Source organism: Panicum hallii, chromosome 6, assembly GCF_002211085.1.
Source record: "Panicum hallii strain FIL2 chromosome 6, PHallii_v3.1, whole genome shotgun sequence".
In the NCBI taxonomy this organism is placed as follows: domain Eukaryota; kingdom Viridiplantae; phylum Streptophyta; class Magnoliopsida; order Poales; family Poaceae; genus Panicum; species Panicum hallii.
In genome coordinates, this window is record NC_038047.1 from 35470873 (window position 1) to 35494172 (window position 23300).

At 46.2% G+C, this 23300-nt stretch overlaps 3 protein-coding genes and 1 pseudogene across 4 annotated transcripts; 1 reads left to right on the top strand and 3 right to left on the bottom strand.

Moving 5' to 3' along the window:
* On the bottom strand, positions 1–10754 carry LOC112898250 (annotated as a pseudogene).
* Positions 8543–14594, top strand: LOC112896495. Of its 2 annotated transcripts, none has more exons than XM_025964482.1 (3): positions 8543–8808; positions 12191–13113; positions 13824–14594. In XM_025964482.1, the coding sequence occupies exons 2-3, from the start codon at positions 12212–12214 to the stop codon at positions 14311–14313; spliced, it is 1392 nt and encodes a 463-aa protein (XP_025820267.1). In that variant the 5' UTR covers positions 8543–8808; positions 12191–12211; the 3' UTR covers positions 14314–14594. The 2 variants fall into 2 exon arrangements, with proteins under 2 accessions (XP_025820267.1, XP_025820265.1); XM_025964480.1 differs by lacking the exon at positions 8543–8808 and adding an exon at positions 9932–10226.
* Positions 14595–14933: 339 nt separating this feature from the next.
* On the bottom strand, positions 14934–16776 carry LOC112896496. The gene has a single exon (XM_025964483.1). It carries the CDS (start codon positions 16326–16328, stop codon positions 15369–15371), a length of 960 nt encoding a protein of 319 aa, XP_025820268.1. The 5' UTR covers positions 16329–16776; the 3' UTR covers positions 14934–15368.
* Positions 16777–17460: 684 nt separating this feature from the next.
* On the bottom strand, positions 17461–21999 carry LOC112896494 (protein HOTHEAD-like). Its single transcript, XM_025964479.1, has 6 exons — positions 21735–21999; positions 20707–21061; positions 19468–19781; positions 18945–19333; positions 17843–18414; positions 17461–17744 (listed from the first exon to the last, which is right to left on the bottom strand). Exons 1-6 carry the CDS (start codon positions 21802–21804, stop codon positions 17690–17692), a joined length of 1755 nt encoding a protein of 584 aa, XP_025820264.1. The 5' UTR covers positions 21805–21999; the 3' UTR covers positions 17461–17689.
* Between the last annotated feature and the right edge of the window lie 1301 nt (positions 22000–23300).

Below are 23300 nucleotides of genomic sequence, written 5' to 3' on the forward strand. Positions count from 1 at the left end.
AAAGCAAGGTAGGAGCCGGCCTCGAGCAGATAATCCCCCGTGCATCGATTTTGTTATGTACTAGTAAAATTGCTCCGAGTAAAACTAAAAACCCAGAAGGAAGGTGAAAGGTAAAAGGGAGATTAATAAACGGCCATCAGGAGCGCGGCGCGGCGGCCGCCAAGCTGAGCTCGCGGCGGTGGCCAAACACGACGGCGCACTCGGGCAGCTCGCGGAGCCCCGCGAACAGGACGTCCTCCCCCTGCAGCTCAGGCTCCCACTCCTCCGGCGGCGCCGGCGCGTACAGCGCCGACCGTGGTGCCACGTCGGGTACTGGTCGAACCAACCAAAGTCGAAGCTTTTGTCCTCCTCGGCCACCGGCGCCACCGGTGCGGTTGTTGCCGTTCCGGCTCGGCCAGACTTGCGAGAACTTCCTGTGGTCCGGCTCCGGCTCAGACGCTACCGGCTCTGTCCTTAGCTCTTGCTCCCGACCGAGCTCAGCCTACTCCGGACTGGCTTTGTCTTCTGGCCCGTGCTGGTTGGTGGTTGCAGCTGTTGCTCCTCAGCTCCTAGGCTGGGGCGGCAGGTGGTTGTGCTCGAAGGCGTAGGTGACGAGCAGCACGGTGGGGTCCGCGCGGCTGCGCTCCACCTGTATCCTCGCTGGGCACCCCTTGGAGCTGCTGCAGGCTGGTACCCCCTGCTCAGGCAGCTCCGTAGAGCACGGTTAACCAGCTGGTAGAAGGTTCAGGAAGGGAGATGGAGGCCCAGAGAGGGATCTTGCTGTTGGTGGTTTCTGATTGGAGAGGAGAGTAGGACGGCTGGTGCTGCTGTGCTTGGATTTGTTTCGGTGGAGAAGGAAAGAAAATGTGGGCAAGAAACATTCTGCTACGGCTGTGCTTCGAAGAAGAGCAGACGAATTAGAAGGGAGTGCCACGGGGAGGAAGAAGATGACACGGGGTTGAGAAGGTGTTTTCGCATCATCGATCCACGCTGGCGTGCCGACGTGTCGTGCTATATTATCAAAAATAGTATAGTGTGGTGTAATCTTTTCTCACCAATAGAAAAGTATTAATATTATTTTAAAATTGGTATTTGAAGAGGTGCTATTAGTAATAATGATATTTGCGGGGTGGGGATGATGGCGCGCGCCGCCAGTGAGGGCGTGCCGTCATCGCGCTGCGAGCAGGCGGGCGGCGCCAGCCTGCGCCATGGATGATAATGCTGCCGTTTTGGCTTTGGGCTGTGCTGCGGCTGTCTGTAACCCAACAACGAAAGCCAAAGCCCAATATCGGCTCTTCTTCACCGCTACTAATCGGGCTGAGCTACACCCATGGGCTCCACCGACAGAAACGGGTGGCCCAATCGACTGGTCGTACGTACTCGAAGAGACGAAGACCATTGCCGGAGTAACCGGCGGGCGCGGTGGCTGGCCGGGCGGTGGGCGCTGGCCGCTGGGAGGAGACCGGCCGCATATGCCCCGTGCACGTCAAGGCCGGCGGATATAATTTTTTAATTTTAATCTTTTTAATCTAATATTTTAATAATAACACATCTGAATATAAATTTCCAACAACTAGCCCTTTTAATTACGCCAAAGTGACAAGACTTCTAAAGGATCGCGCCGCATGCTTTGGTGTAACCGACCTGCCATGCTGGAGAGCAATGGCGTTGCTAATATGGCAAGGTTGAGTCGCGCCATATGCTTTGGCGTGACTGAGTCGCGCCACATGCAATGCATCGTGAGCGACTCAGCCTTATACAACAAGAAGTTTTTGTTGAATTGTTATTATTTTCAAGCTTTGGAGCTTTGAAACATGATCAAAAGACTATTCAAATCTTTCGAACTTAGTTCCGTTGCAAAGTGCATACTTTGCACTAACTTTTTCATGTTGACCTAAGGTTGACTTAGTCAACAAAATCTCAAGTTATTAACTGCTAAACATGATACATGGCCATTTTCATTATTTCATGCATTTGCATTACTTCTCCTTTTCCTTTGAATTTGAATTTCAAATATGAGGTTTGACTTCTTGTTGACTTTCTCTACTGTTTGACACTTTTCAGAGAGTTTGGCTTTCAAAATTTTTCAAACTTTTCAAATTTGGATGAATTTCGACCAAATTTGACCTCTTTTTATTTCTTTTCTTTTCTTCGTTCTATATCTTCCTCCATAGATACTTAGGGTTTAACCCTCCATATTAACCAGTGAGTTGTCACAATTCTTTTGGATCACTACATTTATTTCTCTACGGGACGAGTGGTCACTATATGATTTTCATGAGTCGCGCAAGTGTTAGCAAGAACCAGATTGTTCGCAGGCAACTTCAGACTCAAGTGTCCTGGCGCGACACGTAAAGGAGTCATGCCGGAGAGTTTGGCGTGACTCTATACTGGAAAATGATTTTTCCCTATCGGGCAAAATCCGCCTGGAAAACATCTAACCCCCTGCACTTCTGATCCTACACTTTTGATGTTTAAGAACGGTGTACAAGATCCGAAGCCACAGGACTACGCATTTGGTATAGACTTTCTAGATAAAAGATAGGATATGGCTCACACCCTACACCAGTTGTAACTATTTGTACAGGAGTATAGCTAGTCGGAACAGAAGGAAACTAGCTGAGTAGTACTTGGGTAAAATTCCTAAGCTAGTATTAGATTAGGACTTCCATATAATCTTATCCCCCCTAGACTATATAAGAGCAGGCAGAGACCTCCTTCAAAATATCAACCACCATTACAGCATCTAAGGCAATATATACCAACACACAGGACGTACGGTACTACGCTCTCGGCGGCCCGAACCTATGTAAAGTATCGTGTTCCTGGCACCTTCAACTTCCTGATCTTGACGACACCTACCTACAATCTACCACCTTAGGGGTATCCTTGCTGGGCTTATAGGTTAAACACCGACACCTATCGTCCCACGTGTGTACCCTCTACACTTCTAATATATCTTGCTCCGGTGACGCTTATCGTGGAACAGAGTATGGTTAAATTAAATTAATGCTACATCTTTCACTATTTTTATATAGTTTTTTTTTCACTTTTCACGGATTAATTATATGAACACTGGAATACAGTACATTTATGAGTTTTACAAAATAAATATCTTCCATACTTTTAAACAACAAAACTACCACATATCCAATTTAGCAAATGCATCTCCAAAATATAAGATATTAAAAAAGTGCATTCCGAATAAATATTCCACAATAGGAATCACACTTCCAATTTCGTATAACCATTTCACAATAACAACTACAAGCAACCATTATCTATATCCTCAACTTTTTCAAATTCATATCAACATTTTTACTTAACTAATAATGTGCTAGCAATAACTTTACGTACGACATCTATATTTCCAAATATATTACACCAACGCATACTAAATCAATATTTTCAAACACTAACCATATCATTTTATTTCTAAATTTTTGTATATACTTCCTCCGTCGTAAAATAAGTGTAGTTTGACGATTCGAAATTTGTCCTAAAATAAGTGTAGTTCTCACTTTCCAATACAACTCTATCTCTATCTCTCTCCTCCTCTACCCCTCCTCACACTCTCTACTTTTTTACCCCTCTTTAATTCTCGTGTCCAACTCCTAAAACTACACTTATTTTGGGACGGAGGGAGTATGCCATATCCATACCCTATCTATCTATCTATCTATCTATATATAATCATGCCATCCAAACATACATGCAACAATTTATACAGATACATAGGTGTTACCATGATCAATTGCATGATACAACACAACTAATTCTACCCGATTTACACTCATCAATCCACCATTTCAACTCAAACTCTACCTTAACCCTAACCAACTCAAATGCAACTAAAATCGTGAAATAGAGAAAAATCAATTGGTTGGAATGGAGGAGTTATCTTAATAGATTGATTTAGTCCATTCATTTCCCCTTCGAATCGGGTGGAAAACGGAGTGTATCCAGAGGTAGAGGAGGAGGGACGGTGGCATGGAGCTCAAGTCGGGTGGGGTTGTAGCAAAAAAGAAACAAAGAAGGAGGAAGATCCTGTGAAGCCGTATAAGGCTGAGTCGCGCCATGACGCATGGCACGACTCAGTCGCACCAAAGCATGTGGCGCGACTCAACCTTGCCATGTCAGCAACATTCTCTGGCGTGGCAGGTCGGTCACGCCAAAACATGCAGCGCGACCCTTCAAGGAGTCCTGCCACGAGGTTTGACGTGACCAAAAAGACTAGTTCTTGGAAATTTAGATCAGATGAGTTATTATTAAAATATTAGATAAAAAGATTAAAATTAAAAAATCGCGGCTCCCGTTCGTAGGAGGAGCGCCAAGTGCCCGGAGCGTGTCGCCGTGTCGGGGGGCTCAAGAGCCAATGGTGTCTCAAGTGACTTGGAGACGGAGTGACACCGGGAGCGTGGGAAGCGGTGGCAGCAGCGGTTTCTGTGGTCACCGGAAAGGAAAATGCCAACGGTTTGGGACCGGCGGCACGAGCTTTTCGGAAAACCGCGGGTGTGCGTGGAAAGGGAAGAAGAAACAGTCGCAGGTTGCCGGCCCGCCACCACCGGGGAAAAAGAGTGACCCAGAGAGATGAGTAGCTCCTCTCGCTGTCATCGTCGTGACTTGCTTGTCGCCGCGACGAACGGGCGAGCGTCACAGCAGGTTCCAAAGAGAAGGGTCTGGGTTCGCGGTTTGCGCATGTAGCCTGATCGAGGGACGTCTTATGGCAAAATTTATTCCCGTGTTTCGAAAAGAAACAAATTGTATTCTAGACGTAGCGTTCTTTCTTTCTGCATGCTGACTAAACCTTTCAACTCTGCACTGTTGAAGGTTTCACGGTCACAAGCTACAGTAGCAGCAGCGAATCTAGGATTTCTCGCTAGGGTGTGTTTGGTTCAGCTGTGGATTTCTGAAAATCTAATTTCTGAAATCAGCTTTGGAAAAGCTGCTGTGAGCTGACAGCTGTGGAAAAGCTGAAAGCTGTTTGGCTGAAACAACTGTCAGCTACAATTCTGCAAGAAATGTCTGTTATACCCCTGAGATCCCATAAGGCTCTTTATATGCTAATTAATCGTATGGACATGTAGATGACCGTTTTGGAAAGGAAATATTCATGTTTGTTAATATTTGACATATATAATAATTTATACAAAATATATATCCACGTTATAAAAATAATTGAATAATTTCTTTTTTCTTTCATTTTTTTCTCTGTGTTTCTTTCTTCTTTTTTCCTTTCTATTTTCCCTTTCTTCTTTCTTTTTTTCCCTTTTCCCTTCTCCCTTTTCCCATTCCTTATCTCTTTCTCCTCTGTTTTTCGTTACCAGCACGGGGGGCGGACGGCGGGGGCGGCGGGAGGCGCATTGGGGGCGGGGGGCGCGTCGGGGGGCGGCTGGGGGCGCGTCGGGGGGCGCGGCAAGGGGCGCGGCGGCGTGGGGCGCTGCAGGGAGCGCGGCGGCGGGGGCGCGTCGGGGGCCGCGGCGGGGCCGGCCCGAGGGGGGCGGGCGGGCGGCGGGGGGCGCGGCAGGGGGCGCGGCGGGGCCGGCTCGGGGGGGCGGGCGGTGGTGGGGGGCGCGGCGGCGGGCGGCGGGGGGGGGGGGGCGCGGCGGCGGGCGGCGGTGGGAGGAGGTGGGGGCGTCGGGGTCGCGGCGGGCGGGTGTCGGTAGGGAGCGAAATCGGTGAAATATGGTGTCTCACCCGATTCCAAAGTGACCTGCGGGAATCAGGTGATTTTTCGGAATCGATTCGTCCGATGGAGGCCTTTGGTTGGGATACTAGATTTTTGGACGCGAATCTGGCTCCCGAAGTCGAACCAAAGGGACCCTTAGGGTGGTCCAATAGAATAATTTTTTAAATTTTTTAAATATTTTAGTGAATAAGTCAATCTTATCTTATAGAAAATATATAATTTCTCACTCTTCGTCTTCTCAATTCAATTGTCAATTGTTGTCAATAATAAAATAACTAGTAGCTATTTTTTTATTAGTAATATATAAAGATATATATATATATATATATATATATATATATATATATGAGAAAAACCTAGAATAAACGTATTTGGGCCCACCCGGCCTACCTCCTAGATCCACCCGTGTCACCCTTGCGCCACATCGTCGGGACACTCTACCTCTAGCTAGACATTGTTGTATGTTTCCCATCATTCGAACCGATGAATTTTGATGGATCTACCCTCGGTTATGATCCTTTGAGGAGGAGCATTACAAACATGTTGGAATCTTTAAACATAAAACCAAACATCAAAGATCATCCTATAGTCAAAACCGTATAACTTCAATCCTTCAGCTGATTTCAAAGATGATTTAAAAAATGTGGATTGATATAAAATTCAAAATCAATTCATTTTAAATAAAATAGAAAAAATATAAAACTAGCATCATTTTTTTACAAAAATTATAACCTATATATTAAGTTATTTGGATCATATTTATTAAAATATAATAAGTATGAATACAACAAAAAATAGACTAGGATCACAAATAAATCATATCCAAATAACTAACAAGTAAAGCACCAACATATGCTACTTTTTAAGAAAAAAATTCACTATTTTCATTTTTTTATTTCATATAACTTTTTTTTACAAAATTTTAATTGAAACTAGAATTTTTTAAACAAAATCCAAAAAAGAAAAATCCTACAAGGATTAATTTTGCCCGGTTTCAATAGTTGAATTTTTTGCGGTGTTGGATTTCATAGTTTAAGATTTAAAATCGGACTTTTGTAATATTTAGGAGGTCTAAACTATACTTTTTCTATGTAAAAAAGAACTCCTGTGCGGCTAATGAACATTTATACAGTGGCAAGAGGCTAGAATAGCCCCCTGCATCTAGAGGTGGGGCTTGGGCCGTGCCATGCCAGCCTGGCCTGGCTCTCTCGTGCCTCGTGCCGTGTCGGGTCTAAATTTCTAGGCACGTTCTGCTATGTTGGCACGGTAAGTTTTTTTATCGGGTCCAAGCACGACTCACGGCATGCCTTCGTGCTGGTCTAGCCCAAGCATGGCCTTCCAGAGACCTGCAGTTGGCATGCGTATTTGTCATTACATGCGTATTTGTCATTACAAGAAGAGATAGTTACAACAAACCTACCGTGCGTATGCGTTGCTACTACTACCAACAATGAGAAAAATAATTAAAACTAATAAGAAAAACACTGCTTATGGAAGGCAGCATATCTCAATTAGAAAGCACATAAACCATGCATAGTAGAAAAATATGTGATTTCCTTCCACATCGACTGTTAATTAGGAAGCAACACTAACTATTATACAAGAATAACGTGCTACGCGTGGGCCGACAGGCTATTTTCGTGCCGTGCTGGTCCAAGCACGGCTCACTATCATGCTGAGATCCTAAGCACAGCACGACACTCATGTTCGTGTCATGCCGGCACCGTCTAAAATTTTATATGCCATGCTGTGCTTTGGATCGTGCAAAAGATGGTGCCATAGTCCGCCAAAAATAGTGCGACTCAAATTCTAGCTCTACCCGCGTAAAGGGCGTTAGCTATCATATTCTTGACCGATGCCTGCACTCGAAATTCTAGCGAGAACGGCACCGCGAGAATTTGAATCCTGATTGCCTACTTGAGAGGCTAGTCCAATTACCACCTGGGTTCTTCTCCTCTCCCCTGTGCGGCTAATGAACATCTGGTTGGTCGTCGATCTTTTTTTCGGTACAATCAAGATCAAGTGGTTAAAAGTGTGCCTCCTTCCGAATGTGCTTCCTCGACCATTGCCCCTCTCCCCAACACGAATAATCCCTAGAAGTAGATCTCTTTGATGTGCTAGAAGCACTGTAAAGGTTTGCTGATGTCTGGTGACCGGTGCCCAACATGCTTCCTTAGCGTCGCGTAGACGGCGGTTGATCAACTAGTGGCGGTCGTCGTCGCCCCTGGACTGGAGTCAGGCGCTGCCGTCCCACCGGCAAACCTAACCCCTCCTTGTATATTCTCAAGTGTACAAGGTTATCATTGCCGTGTCTTCAGTGTTTTTCTTTTCGTTTAGTCCAGAGCCATACGCCGGCCCCGTGCTGACGGGAGCGGGGACCTCCAATTGGATAAGTTTATAGCCACATCTGATCAGGTGATGGATGTGCGCACGTCAATGGGTGGTGGTGCTCCGTCGCCGGACGCCAGGCCGGTTGCGTCGTCTACCATTATATTTATCGAATTAACTCCCATGTTTCTTGTATTCTTGTATTCTAGACTTTCGCAAGAAGTACGAATTGTTTTCCTCACAGGTCGATTTTTAGTTGGTGATGATCGACGGTTGCACGGTAGAATTATTACGACAAAAAAGTACCAGTGACTTGCATACAGAGATCCACTTGCACGGTAGCCTATTAATTAAGAGTTCAGAATATATTGAAGATAAATGCAGAGAGAGTACGTATTCCCCTTTTTTGGCTCCATCTCTACTTTATCTTCTTCCTCCTCGCCCCGTTGCCATCCCTCACTTGTCGGCATTGTCTCCGACACTGGCGAGGACCGCGCTTCACCCTCCCCTCCCCCGGTCCAGATTTAAAGGGACCACGGCGCCAGCCTCGTCATCATCTTCGTCTCCGGTGTTTAACTCCTATCCTCATTATCTTCATCTCCGGCAAGCACACCCATCCGTCCTCCTGCTCCGTCTCCTACGGCTATCGTCATCGCCGTCCACTGGCACACTAACCCGGCTCGTTGGGATGCCACTGCCTGACACTGCCAACCGATTTTCCTTCACCACCCAAGCCGGTGGCACCGCAGCGTCCCGCCTTCACTGCCGAGCTGGCAACATCTCTAAAGCTCTCTCTAGACCCAGGAGTACAGGTAACCCTAAATCCATATCATTACCGGAGTCGCCGTGTTGTTACCTTCGTTTTCCCCTTTGTTACTTTTTTCTCTAGCAGTGATATGTTTCACACATTATTTTTAGATTAAGATGTTTCTCACATGGGTAGAATTTTCCAAATTGGGAGGATCCTCGCGTTAAGAAGAGATCGAAAGCACACTTAATTTTGTTTTTGCGAATATATTTTATTTTCCTCAAATATCCATACCCCGGTTAAGACCAGCGTCAAGCTCTCACCCACTGCCCTGCATGCTCAGGATCCCAACAAAACCCCAGCGACGCAACATCCTCTTTCGTACATAAATTTCTATATAAGCACTCATTTTCCCTTTGTGAAGAGGGTTAAAAAAACTCTATTTTTTCTTTTCCAGTAAAATATCAGGTTGTATCAAGTACCTCTCTTATGCAGGGCAATCCATACATACACCATGTCTCTTTTACTAGTATGAGCGTTACTTTCTACGCTCACATGTGGAGATAATGGTTTCAAGATCTCAGTGATGCTAGATGTATACGTTGGAGAGTAGTACCTACGAACAGTGGATTGGACAAAATCTATTGTTGGAACTTTTATGAATTTTAGGTAGTCTTTACTCTTTTCAAATTTTCCTATAAACAAATAACCAAAATTTCCTTAATAGGCTTTTATGGATGAACTTTTCGATTTTCAATTTTAAAAAAGGTATTTTGAGGAAAGTTGCTCAATGATGCTTTTTTTTGCGGGTGTTGCTCAATGATGCTTGATTGTGCATTTGTCGCTAGTTTTGAGAAAAGCCTAGATGTTTTCCGTATTAGAAGTGGGTGAGGGTATAAAATGAAAAAACCTTTTTTTTGCTTCGGTCTTCCCATTTCCTTTCATCCTCCCGCAAAAAAAAAGAAACAAATGAATTTTGAAGGAATCAAATCAAATTTATCCACGAGTTTACACGAGGAAGCGGAGACCCAGGCGAAAAGTGGCAGGTCATTGTTAATCGATGCTCCGTGTCCGTGGTAAAACATTCCGAGAGAGTAATTGCACAACAGTGGATGAAAGCGAAGAAGATCAACTCTAATCTTGTCCTCCTTTCCCTTTCCCAGCAGCCTACACGTCATTGTCCTCCGCGAGGCCCCAAGACCAAGAAACGACAGGCAAGAGGAGCAGAGGAACCACCCCCCACTGCCACTCCATCCAATCCGCTAGCTATCGACCCTCGTTTCCTTCCTCCATTCCTGTGGGACTCGTCGGATCCACTCGCCGTCCATTGTTTTAGCCCCTCGCCCCCACCCCATAAAGCCGATGGGTTAGCACCCCCGCCGCGCAAAGAACCCGAGGAGAGGACGGACGCCGCGGCGACGGTCGCCCCCTTCCTCTCCCCTCCGGCGGATCCGCCCCGGATCGTCGAGGCTTGCGGGTCCGGTGCGTGTTTCCGATTGTTTCTCTCCTCCGGTTGTCCCTCTCAGTTGATTATGCAGGTCCTTCTCTGTTGATTAATTGCGTGGTTGGTTTATTGTTAGTATCCGTGTAGGCGATTTTCTTTTTTTTTTGGCGGAGTGGCAGTGGATGGGAATCGTAAGAACCGGAGCTTGGTTCTTGATCGCGGGATTGGGGGTGTGCAGATCTAAGCTTTTATGTCTGGTAGACATTTTCTTTTAGGGAAAATCCCTTCAATGCCATCAGCAAAACTTCCAATCCCTTACAAACCACCGAGAAACTCATTTCTCGTAGATGCCATCAGCTGCAAAATTTAATCCCCTACAAACCATTGTTGACCATCCTGCCGTAACTTCGTGCTAACGGATGTTAAAAGCTGACCGTCTAGCCCCTCCATCCACCTCCTGCCGCCGCCATGTAAAATGGCGACTCCCCGGCGCCACCGCACAGCCCCACAAGGCCTGGGTCCGCGGTGGCGAGCGTGCGTGACGCGGCCTCGTGGCCGCGCCGCATGGCGTCGTGCAGCGACGTCTCCCTGCGCCTGTTTGTGGCACGGGTCAGGGAACGCAGGGAGGGCGCGGAGGAGGTCGAGGTGGAGGAGGCGACGAGAAGCGCGATGACCTTGTGCGCCCCGGCGCGGGCAGCGAGGTGGAGCGGCGTGTCGAGCGCGGCGTTGTGCGCGGCGGAGGAGGAGCGACGTGAGGTCTGCGTGCCCGGCCGTGGCCGCCACGTGGAGGAGCGTGTTTCCACCAGCCGTGGCGGCGGACTCGAGGTCTAGGGCGGCCGGGATCCGGCAGGGGACGCGGTGGTGGTGGGAGTGGATGGCGGCGAGGCCACCATGCGAGCGAGCGTAGCTGGTGGAACAGGGGGAGGGGGTGAGCGTTCGTTAGCTCCACCGGCTTGCTTCCCGTGTTCCGCACCACCACCGCTGTCGCCATGCTCACCGGGTCCCGGATGGTCCACTTGGCCCCGTCGAGCAGCGACGCAGACAAGGACGCTCGGGCCAGCACGGACTCCTCCTGCCCGGGCCAGCGCGGGCGTACTCCGGCAATGTCGGTGAGGAGAACGAGCGGCTGCGGCGCTAGAACGCTCGGCTCGCGCGTGGGCTCCTCCTGCCCGGGGCCGGTGCGGGCGTACTTCGGCGATGTCGGCGAGGAGAACGAACTGCTGCGGCGAGTCGGTGCCTCCACCTCCCTCGGTCCTCTAGCTCATGCCTTCGTGTGCCGGTGTCCCGGCGGCCGTCGAGCCTGAGCCGGGAGCAAATGATGAGGAGAATGCGCAGAAAGGAGAGAAGTCCATGCGGACCCACTTGTTAGCACACAGAAAACTTACCGAAATGAACAGCGATGGTTTAGAGGAGATTAAATTTTACAGCCGATGGCTTACAAGGGAATAGAGTTTTTGCGGTGGCTAATAAGCTAAATTCCTAATAAGCTAAAAATAGTGAGCTAAATTGTAATGGTTTGTCGATCCAGTTATGTATCCTTTTGCTCCTACTGCTTTACAGCTATATGTTGTCTGGAGGACAAAAAACATAAAATTCTTATGTGTCTAGCCATTGTTCATGCATGGGTATTTGTCTTCTAAGCTACGGAGTATGATGCTTAAGCATTGGCCACAGTTTGTGTTCTGCGCAGTCTTACTCAGTTTACCGTTTTCAATGATGCTTGCATGTCTGGCACTTTAATCGATTGACTTGATGTTGCTTTTTAACATACAAAGTAATAGTGAGTTTCCTGATTCATTGGCACTTGCTTCTTTGGACCAAAAAACTGAAATCTACATTGTCAAGGCAGTATGCTTACATTTCAGTATTTGTCAATATGACGACTTATGCATTGCGTGGATAATGTGATTGCAACTTTGAGATGGGTCTATGTCCAATTTCTTCTGTTTGGGCAGGCCTTTCGTATCAAGTTTTGACGTTCTTTTTGTGTTGTTATGGACAGTTTTTGTGATTGGTGAAAATAATGGCTGCTGCTGAAGCAAGGGCTGCCTGGCAACGTGCTGCAAACCGTTGCCTGGTTCAGGAGGACAGAAAGAGAGCCCCAAAACTAGCCTGCTGTCCGTCGTCAGCTGAACAACAACATGGTACAAACCATGGGAACTGTAGAAATTCTGAAGATCGTCCCATTTCCAATTTCATGCCTTTGAGTTGGAATCCCATGAATTCTAATCTGCCACCAGATGTTAGATGGTGGGTTCAGTTACAGCCAAATTTCGGGATCCAGAAGGATCTTGCTAGTGAGCGGCTATGTTGTTTGGGCAGGGACATTGATGAGAAGAAAGTGGAGTATTCAGCACCAAAGCCTAAACACGAGGAAACATTATTTTGTGAAGCAGTTGACAACGAAACTAAGAAGAGTGGGGATATTTTTGAGCCTCCATGGATGGTTTCATCAGCCTTGATGAAGTATTCTCCTGAAAAAGGCTTAGAAGACCTGACGACTGTTGGCTGCTATTCTCAAGCGTCTAAGTGCAGGGAAACTGCCAACAATTGTTTCTACAAGGATAATGAATTCCCAGATTTCGAATGTATTGACCCAGAAACTTTGAAGAACCCAGAGAAGGCTGATTTTGATATGGATGTACCTTGGAAAGAAGGTGAAAAGACTCAACCATGGTGGCAGATCGCTGATGAGAATGAGCTTGCTTTACTGGTCGCAGAAAGAGCAACACAGCACATTGAAAACTGTGATCTGCCAAGACCTACCCAGACAGTACCTGTTCACAGGACAGAACCATATACTCACAAACATATAGGTGATTATGGGGGGTCATCATCTCCTGCAGGAAGACTGTCACATCCTCTTCCTGGACAATGTGACCATGTGAAGTGTAGCTATAGCACTGCAAGCACATATACATTAAGGTGTGCATTCTTCAGCTTCACCACGTTATCCTCGTGCCAATTTTGTTTCATTTTACGTATTGGTATCTGAGGTATAGAAGTCACTAACAGCATACGACAAGTAGAATCAGCATGCATAAGGATGGTCATGCTTGATACTTATGGTTCTAGTGGTGGGACATGCAATCTTATTCATTATTGATTTCTGATGTTGTTCAAATTTGAGCAAGACTTAGGGGGTGTTTGGTTCAGGGTTAAACTTTAGCCTTGTCACGTCAAAAAGAATCTTGTCATTTAGAAGTATTAAATAAAGTCTAATTACAAAACTAATTGCAAAACCCTTGGGCTAATTTGCAAGACGAATCTAATGAGGTACGCTAATCTATAATTAGCGGATGGTTACTGTAGCATCGATGTTGCAAATCATGGATCAATTAGGCTCATTAAATTCGTCTCGTGAATTAGCACCCATCTGTGCAAAATGTTTTGTAAACAGATTTTATTTAATACTCATAAATAGCAAGATTCTCTTTGATGTGACGGGGCTCAAGTTTAGCCCTTCGGAATCAAATGGGGCCTTAGTTCATTTTGCATGTCTGTTGTCAGTAACCCTACACAATCCATATAGATATACTTCCTTTCTCGCAGTTGAAAACTTTAGATGCCTTCCATTTTCCTGTAGTTTTGTTTGGTATCCTATCACATATTTGTTTCATCTAATTTTCTTGCAGTGTGTCACAAGATTTTTCTAGCAGTAGCACTACAGGATCAGAAAGCAAACAAACACTACAGAATGCATCGGAGCGGGATAAGATTTTGGAGGCACTTCGTCACTCACAAACCCGCGCTAGGGAAGCCGAGATGGCTGCCAAGAAAGCGCACAATGAGAAAGACGATGTCATTAAGCTTTTGTTCCGACAGGCCTCACATCTCTTTGCATGCAATCAGTGGCTGAAAATAATGCAGCTGGAGAATATTGTCCTTCAGCTCAACCACAAAGAGCATCAGATATCGTCCATAATACCTGAACTTCCTTGGATGACCCTGAAGGAGAAGCCTACACAGGGTCAAGAGCAGAAAGATTGGACTAGGAGAAAAGGTAGAAGGCAGAAGAAGGGAGGCAGCTTCTTTGACGCGATCTTATTTGCAGTCGGGCTAGGTCTTGCTGGTGCTGGTTTTCTTCTTGGTTGGACCCTGGGTTGGCTGCTGCCAAAGCTGTAGAGTTAGCTAGGCGTTTTGCTGTGTAGATCCATAGATGGAAGGTCCAGGTGGACCCTTCATGAGAATGGTGTCAAATGATCAAAATTTGTTAGACCCAGGATCTGTTGGTTTGGAAATGGATTCTGGTGCGTGCAAAGACGTAAATGAATCTCCATACTGCACAGTGCATTTTATTTTGGTTTTGTCTTGGTGTAAATATGTGTCTATTTAGTATAACTGAATATTGTACATATGAATCACTGTTGAATTTGAAACTTTGTCATCTGTCTTGTTCAAGCATATATCCTCACGTGTAAAATGGTTGGTGGAGTTGGTAGAAAGTAGAATATCATAATTAATTATGAATTTTTCCAAAGCCATGGAGCCTGTAAAATTTCATAGCACCATGTGCCGGATTTGTCGGCAGGATGCTTGCAATAACAAGGATGCTAACTGAGCTGACAGAAAATGCATTTCTTATGCCACGTGTCCATGAAAAGAAAGGCATGGAATTCGACCTCCCCTTTTTAATTGTCTTGGTCTTTTTTTGAGCAAGTATGGATGTATATGATACAAAGTCATGTCGAATTTCAACCCATTTCTGGTGAGCATTATTATTTAGTAATAAGCAAAAAACAATGTTCATGTTTGTCCCCTAGAGCTGGGAAGCAAATCACAACTACACAAGCACACTGACTAAGCAGCATCAGTGCAAGAAATGAAATACAGTAGTAGCAGTGGTGTTACAACTTACAACTTGATTAGGAACCTCGAACTGAAACAATACAGTAGTAGCAGTGGTGTTACAAACTTGCACCATGATTAGGAACCGTCGAACTGAAACATGAGGAGCTTCTAACTAACTTGATTTGGGTGGAAAGTGCAGAGCTTGCGCTGTTATGTTTGATGGCAAAATCTGCAGTTTCCACCGCGCTCTGACTGATGGTACTACAGTAGTAATTACAAGACAATTGCAAAGGCAGCAGCAACCTGAACTGAACTGAACTGGAACGAAACAAAGCAGCAGGGTAAGAGCTAGTACTTGGGGAGGAGGACGAGAAGGAGCATCGTCTACTCTACTCGTTAGCCGCGCCGGACGGCGGATGGCCATCATCGTCGGCGGTGGCAGCGTCATCCTTGACTCCGACGAGCACAATCTTCTGGTAGACGACGTCGGAGGTGTGCATGGGGTACTCCACCGGCGCGACGGGTCGGCGCGCCGTCACGGAGTACCAGAGGAAGAGCACGAAGAATGTGACCATGGCGCCGCAAGCGGCCGCGAACAGCAGGGACACGGCGGCCCCCCAGGGGCTGTAGCGGCGCTCTGGTGGCGGCGGCGGCGCGGTGAGCAGGTCGGTGGGGTTGAGCGGCTGGGAGTGCATCCGGTAGGGAGCGGCGTGGAAGGCCCAGCTGAATAGGGTGCAGTTGCCCGAGGGCGTACTAAAGCCGGCGAGGACAGGCCCCCTCCGAAGGACGGGGGACAGATCGAGCGGGAAGGAGAGCAGCGGCGGGCTCGGGTGGTTGTGAGCGGGGTTGCGCGTGGCCGAGAGGCGGACGCGGAGCGTGGCGGAGGTGGCGTTGTAGTCTATCCAGGCGTGGAGGCTACGGGTCCGGCTCCGGGCGGGGGGATAGCGGGCCTGGCCGTGGAGGGCGGCGCGGCCGACGAGGTCGACGCGGACGTGGCGCGCGGAGAAGACGACGGCGAGGGCGGGGGGAGAGTGGGGGGCTGCGGAGGGCGTGAGGAAGAAGGCGAGGGACGAGGCAGCGGAAGGCGGGAGGGCGAAGGCGAAGTAGGTGGAGAAGGCGAGCCCCCCGGCGGCGGAGGGGAAGACGATGGGGGTCCTGTACTGGACGCGCGCGCCCGGGGAGGGCATGGAGACTGCGGCGGCGGTGGCATTGGCGCCGCCGGAGAGCGCGAGCTGGGCGGCGGCGGCGGGGAAGAAGTTGAGGGCGAAGGAAGAAGAGGCGGCGGCGGAGGGAGCTGGAGCTGGTGCTAGCAGGAGGAGGAGGAAGGGGAGAAGCAGCGGCGGTGGCATCTCACCCGCCTTGAGCAGTGGAATGGAATCTCCGAGATTGCAATGCAGACCACCAGCATCAGAATTCAAAATCTTCCGCTTCTTGTTGCTCGGCCGGCGTTGCAGATTAGATTTGCAGGGGAGGGGAAGGGAAATGGAGGGGGAAAGGGGACGAGACGGATAGGAAGAAGAGGCGGGTTAAACTGTCCTGGTCTTTGGCTCTTTGCTCTTTACAGGGTGGGCTGCCGGTGAAATTTTCACGGGACGCGGTAAAAGCCAAGCGGGCTTTACCCATCGAGACGGTTGTTGAGATGCTCGGCTCGCCGGCGCGCCGGCGCTCGCCTCAGTCGATTCATCGGAGTTCTACTTCTACCCCGAAGCAACCTGCCGCCGCCGCGTTTCGGCACCGCGCGGGCCACCATCTTCCACCGCCGCCGCGTCTCGCATCGACGGCCATCGGTGTCTACCTGACCGGGGGTGCGTACCAGGTGTTCGCTGTAATGCCCCAGCCAACGACGAACCATTCCCTCCCGCATCCTGGCTCCGCCCGCTCCAATGTGCCTGCCCCGGATCATAGGCGTCACCATATTGAGAGGATCCAGAAAGCTGCGCGGGTCAACCCACAGACATGCCATGTGACAGTGTCGTTTTCTTTCTGTGGCAGGTTGCTCTGGGGCAGCCCGTCAGAACACCAGTTCGTTGGAGTGGGATATGATTTAGCGGAATGGGCTGTGGGGAAGCCCTCAGCATGGCTCATAAGATTAGGTACCATGTTTCTTCCTTTTTCTTATTTGATATGATAGGTTTGTTCAACAGTTCAAGTACCCTTTCATTAGCAACATAAGGCTCGTTTCTGGAAAAAAATTGACGAGTTTTGTGATGTAAGGAGATAAACTTTTTATGGTACACCATAGTCAATAGTGGTTTGACATGCACATCTGGTAAGAGCCAATTCTAATAGCAAAAATAATTGCAGTCCGCTTAAAGCACACGGCATAGGTCCAGAGAATGTGGAATGGAATTGCAATGTTCCACTCTCGTCCTCATTCGGACTTGCCACACCTCTGCAAAATGGCTTCTGACGGGCCCAAGTTTCCCAGATTCTGTGACTACAGTGTGTAGTGATTCTCTTATATTGTCCAAAATGTAGAACATTCTCATATGAGCGTTTTTGAGATCTATTGAAGCAAGAGTGGTATATATGGGGAGCCAATGCACAATTGTGATGGACCATATACTTCCGCACGAACAATAACATTACAAATGGAACTCCTAACTTTTCTTTCTTTTGCTAATCATGATGAATCGCTTCAAAAATCACTATGTACTTATCTCCTAAGTCACATTCTTACATGATAAAGTGGATAAGGTCCATGAATCTGTTATACTCCTGCTGCGTGTCCTAGTCTTTCCCTTAGAATCTTCACCCCCATGTACCTGAGCACCAAATACAACAAAAGTAAAATTAACCAGTGAAGTCATAATTTTTTTATACAATAGACGAAAAGTGTACAAATATATTTTTTGTCCTTTACCTGCCCATCATCAGGACTGTGGCTTGTGGGTTCGTTCCTGGTGATCTAAATAAGGTTGACCCATCAACCACACGCAGGCCTGAAATGCCGATCACCCGGTACTGTTGATCAACCACTTTGCCCACATGGCATCCACCATGGTAATGCCAGATGGTTGTTACTGTGTCCCTGCAAAACTGCTCCAAGGATGTGGTGTCATTCGTGTGCTTTGGTATCAAGTTTATGTTAGCTGATACGCTCATATTGAGCAGTGTTTCCATTAGATAGCCAGCACCATTGGCGGTAAGGTTAGTGAAATGGTTTGTCTTAAGAATTTTCTCAATGGTTTTTATCCCGTAGACACATCGGCTGAGATCCTTTGGATGCTGGAAATAGTTGAAGGTGACACTGGGGTTGCTATCAACATCAGTGTCCACAAGTACTAAATTGCCAGTAGACAGTGGGCCATCGATCTTCTCAAGAATGAAACCTCCATCAAATACTTCTTTCGGTAGGCTATATTTGTTATCCACATACTTTTGGATTGCATCAAAACTTCTTTTCTTTGGCGGAATTGTTGATAGCTGGCCAATCTGCATTGAAGTTACAAAACTCATTAGAGGTAAGCTTGAAAGCTATCATGCTTCTGGAAATGGAGGAGTGAACATATGCTAAAGCTTTTATTTTCTTTATATTAGCTCAAGAAGGTTTCGTTCTGTTCCTTGCAACTTATTGCCTACAAATAATTCGTAAAAAACTTCTGGTTTAGAATATTGATAACAGGGAATTGCTGAAACATTATACTGATATACTTGATGTCCTGGCAATTATGCCATTGTACGTTAACATCTAGTTGCTGAATAATATGAATTTCTGTGTGCATTTAACAAGATTCCTGGTTCCTTTTATATATCTATCTTCAGCACCCACAGATTAAGCTTAAGAAATGTCAGCTTTCGAAAAGTTGGGAAGTTGGCTCTTAGCAGACAATGCAGAGAGTGATTTTTCTTAAGATCTAGGGTGTTTTTTCTGCATAAAATATTTAGTGTCATGCATCAGGATGCTGGTAAACATGTAAGAAGCTACATATACAAGTAAAAGAAAAGGCAAACAGACTCCAAACCTCGGCTGACATGATTCCATGGTGGCAATGGATACTATCATCTGTCTGGCTGAATCCACTGCTGGCTTCAATAAACACACCAGCATCGGTTATTCCGACAGTTTCAATGAGAGATTGCTTTGTCGGTTTCTTCATAGGTACAAAGATTGAGTTCATTGGATTGTCCGACATTCCTTTACCAACATGTTCATTGCGGAGGGTTACAGAAATATTGTGCTTCTTAAGTTCATTCCTTGGTCCGATTCCACTGAGCAACAATAGCTGTGGGCTGCCAATTGCACCGGCAGAAACAATGATCTCACTACCCCTCTCTTCTCTGAGGAAGGCTTGGTGGTGCCTGCCGTTCTCATCTTTGAATTGAACGCCCATAGCCCTTGGCTTCCTATGCCCTGTGCAAGAGATGAGTTTACTGTAAATAGTATACGTCTTTGAAGTGTTCACTCGTTCTGCTCGATGTATACTGATGACTGCTGTTTACTATTGAATTGGGGAATTATTACTTTTGTTTACTTAACAACCTCACCTTGTTTCGTGTTGAAAACTATTTTGTTCACGCTAGCATAAAGCAGCACCCTAAGGTTGTTAGGATTTGCAGCAGCAAGGAGGTCAGCAGCTGTGTGCCTGTACCCAGTCTCATCAAATATGGTGCCCCCAACCTTGGTTCCATAGAGATGATCATAAGTATATCCATTGTATGGTGAGACCCCTGCTTCCAGCAGTCCATCCCGGAGTGCAGCTTGCCAAGGTGCGACTTTGGGCCAATGAACAATCCTCTCTTCAACCCAAGGGTAGGACTGGTTGACCAGCTCTGCGTCCCAGCCTGCCAGCTGCACGAAGCTGAACGGACAACCACATGAATGTGTGTTACAAATTACAACAGTAACATTACTGCTAGTAGCACTGACATGATGGGTTCATAAATCATTCTTATATCCTTACCATTCAGCAAAAAACATCTAGAAAAGAAATTTCAGCAACAATTGGCATTGATCATTCCACTTTGGCAATGTGCATTCTTCCGAACTTTTGGTAATGTAAGGAACACTGTGAAGCTATGTGCACTTTGAGTCACCATGAACCTTAGTGTAATTTGGCTAGATTGTTTCTCATTCTATGCTATCACATGGTAAGATAGCCTACCTGCTTTCCTTTAGGTTAGTTACAGTTTCTTTGTAATAGCAAGAGGAACCATTTCACAATCACTATCTATTGTTTCTCCTACAACTTCCAAACAAATTTCAGCACTGTGACATGAGAAAGTTATGCATAGACCATTCAGGTGTAGAGATAATTGTTTTAATGGTTTTGTAAATTCTGGAATTTTTATGGGTAGGTCTCCCGAAGCACATATTGGGTATGACCATTATGGCTCCCTTGTAACGTTTGTAGTGTAAATAGCAGCTAAGGGAGGGCTACCTTTGCTTGAGCATAATGTAGAACTGCTTAGTTCATGAGTATTAGGAGCAGTAGATGACCAGTCAATACGATGAAGAAGTTTGTCAACTAGACTGACTAAATTAGGCTTCTTCCATTGGCCAGTTTATATGTTTTTTGGAGCATATGACATTACCACACCTACAGTCTAGTTAAGCTGTTATATATCATTCTGATCTATACATATAGGTCATCTGTCAGCTGAATTTAAGTGTGTGAAAGCAATAGCCTGTTTGTATATCCTTAAAATCTATTGGAACTGAAACTTAACTGAGATCAAATAGGCATAAGATAGGATAGAATGTATAAGAACATGTCAATTGTGTACCTTGGTTTTGCCCGGCTGTAGAAGCCGGCGTTTATACAGGTTCCACCACCCAGGACCTTTGCACGGGCATTGATCACACCATCGGTGGATATAAAACCTTGTGCTGGTGATTCTGGCGAAACATCGGCCAAGCAAATGTGGAAGTTCTCCAGTAACGTGATGTTGCGGTTGTCGTATGGAGACCCACCTCTCTCCAGCAGGAGTACCTTGTACTTCTGGGACAGGGTCGCTGCCAATGGGCATCCAGCAGTGCCCCCGCCGACAATGATGTAGTCATATGCCTCATGCTGAAACGTGGGGAACCTGCTTGCCTTCAGGAAGGGAGGGAGATTCAGTTTGGTGAAATGATCCCTTCCTGCAATTTCAAATGTTCCAGGTTATTCTCTAAAGCAGCTTGGTCGCAGAGTAAGATTTCAATCTGTTTATTCTCTGAACTGTTACCAGATACCTCAATCTGCTTATTACCATTCATCAGGTTCCTCTGGTTATTATACATTGTTGCAAAAGCAAAAGGTGCGCCTTTTCCCCCTTCTTTCCCCATCTCCAACTTTTTTATTTTAACATTTTTGTGCGAGAATCATAGGTTTTTTACTTAAGTAACACCTTTTGTATGTCTCAATATTTTAATTAAGATGCTATAAAAAGGCCACTTATAAGGACCAAAAAAAACCTGTAAAATTTCTGAGTGGAAAACTATACTAAAATTTGACACTAGAGAGTACTGATGCCAGGCTGCATGGGTAAAACTGTACCAGTCTGTCAGGACTTTATCCCAAACTTCTGACTCCTGAGTGAAGCCAAGATGTCAAGTTAAACATTCGGAAATAGAAAAGGCTGACAGACACACATACAGAAAGAATGAAAGAAAGCTGTCAGTTATCGAACTCGAACATCTGAGGGCGAACCTTTGATCACTAGATCCTTTTTAAAAACCAGAGCTGAGCAAAGTAATTCGAAGGGAGATCATTCAGAAGTGTGATAGTGTCTAAGTCTCTAGATGAACAGAAGCAGGAGTAGGCGAAATGTACCTTGAGATGATCTGATGAAGCAGAGGAACACCAGGGCCTTGAAAACCACCCTTCTGCTGATCAAATCCATGGAAGCCCCGAGAGGAGCCTGAAGGAGACACCAAGCTCAGTCAGCTGGCCTCTACCCTTCTGACGTCCTTAGTCCCTTTGCCGTTTCACCCAGACAGCCTGATTCTCTATACTTGTCTCCTTCCTGGTTTCCCTGCGATCTCTTCAGCCGCACAACCTTGAGGCAGCATTCCAATGGCTTTTGTAGGTAACAGAATTGGGGGATAGGGGGGTTGCCACTGTACACACATTCAAGAGAGCTCACCAACTTCATTTAAATGTCATTCAATGCACAAGCGGCACTGTTCTAGACAACTCAGATTTATGAACTTCATCAGCCAACCAACCACAGCTAAACTGCTCTGAATATACCCACCAGCGCTGATCTCTTCTGAGTGCAGTTTCGTCCTTCCACACTAGTCATTGCCACATTCAGCAACGTTGAAATATTGGTGGAAGATAATGTCTGGAAGACCTCATATATACTAAATTACGGTCTTGGATTATTTAGAGCATGACTGGAATTTTCGTCATTTTTATTTTAACACCTAGATGTAAGCTAGCCAGCATTCCTAGAGGCTTATGGAAAAGGAAGATTAGCCCATTGTACTGTCCCAATCAATAGCTTACGAGGCACCAACTAAGCATCTTTTTAAACAGGTGAAAGTACAATGCATAGCAGAATGCTTTTTTCTTACTTATACCTTTCGTAAGTGCACAGGTAATGGTCATGATTCAAGTGAAAGTACTCTTTCGTAGGGTTCCAATAAAATTATCCTATTCGGTCTTGATTATCTAAGAGGCTGAAGTATGAGCTAGGTCAAATAGCTTTGGACAAAACTCTAAGCAGGGTTTCTTATATCCATTTGTGATTTTTGTTGTCTTGCATATTTACTTTTGTGGCTGCTAGTATCGAAACTCTTACTCTCATCGAGAGGATGACAGTAGGAGTTGGGGCAATTTTCTGGTTTACTTCTCACACAATGCCATACCCACCTTAGAGGTTGGGGATACATATTTATAGTTGGCCAAGACAGCCAAGCATATGCTGAGATGCTAGTCTAAAAGCTAGTGATGCTTAGTCTAAGATGCTGTCCTAAAAGCTAGTCTAAGATGCTATCCTAGATGCTGTCCTGAAAACTAGTCTAAGATGCTAAATGCTGTCCTGGTTGGGGGCAGCAAGACCACCATACTGAGGACCACAAAGACCAACAGTATAAAGACTTATCCCATCGGTGGCTAGAATGATAGATCCACCTCTTGCCTTGTTAATAAAAAATGATTCATTTTCAGCTCATTCTTTTCAACATGATACAATAGCATATATAGTCCTGCTCTGTTCATTTTATCTTTCTTTTTAAATGAAGCTGAAAAGAGTGCTTCTCATTATATTGATAAAGAAGATGCTTCTAAAGTGTTAAACGGATATTAGCAGGATTAGTTGAAAAATCCTTGAATGAGTCTCGCAGTGACAGAAACACCAAGGCATAGTACTGATGTTTTTTTCTGGCAGAAGGA

What these genes read in the sequence shown, in the direction of transcription:
- LOC112896495 (XM_025964482.1), top strand. Translation starts at nt 12,212, where the DNA reads ATGGCTGCTGCTGAAGCAAGGGCTGCCTGGCAACGTGCTGCAAACCGT. An exon ending in GCAAGCACATATACATTAAG is followed by an intron (nt 13,114 to 13,823) that starts GTGTGCATTCTT and finishes ATTTTCTTGCAG; the next exon opens with TGTGTCACAAGATTTTTCTA.
- LOC112896496 (XM_025964483.1), bottom strand. Translation starts at nt 16,328, where the DNA reads ATGCCACCGCCGCTGCTTCTCCCCTTCCTCCTCCTCCTGCTAGCACCA.
- LOC112896494 (XM_025964479.1), bottom strand. Translation starts at nt 21,804, where the DNA reads ATGGATTTGATCAGCAGAAGGGTGGTTTTCAAGGCCCTGGTGTTCCTC. An exon ending in AGTTTTCAACACGAAACAAG is followed by an intron (nt 19,334 to 19,467) that starts GTGAGGTTGTTA and finishes TCTCTTGCACAG; the next exon opens with GGCATAGGAAGCCAAGGGCT. An exon ending in ATGGAATCATGTCAGCCGAG is followed by an intron (nt 18,415 to 18,944) that starts GTTTGGAGTCTG and finishes ACTTCAATGCAG; the next exon opens with ATTGGCCAGCTATCAACAAT.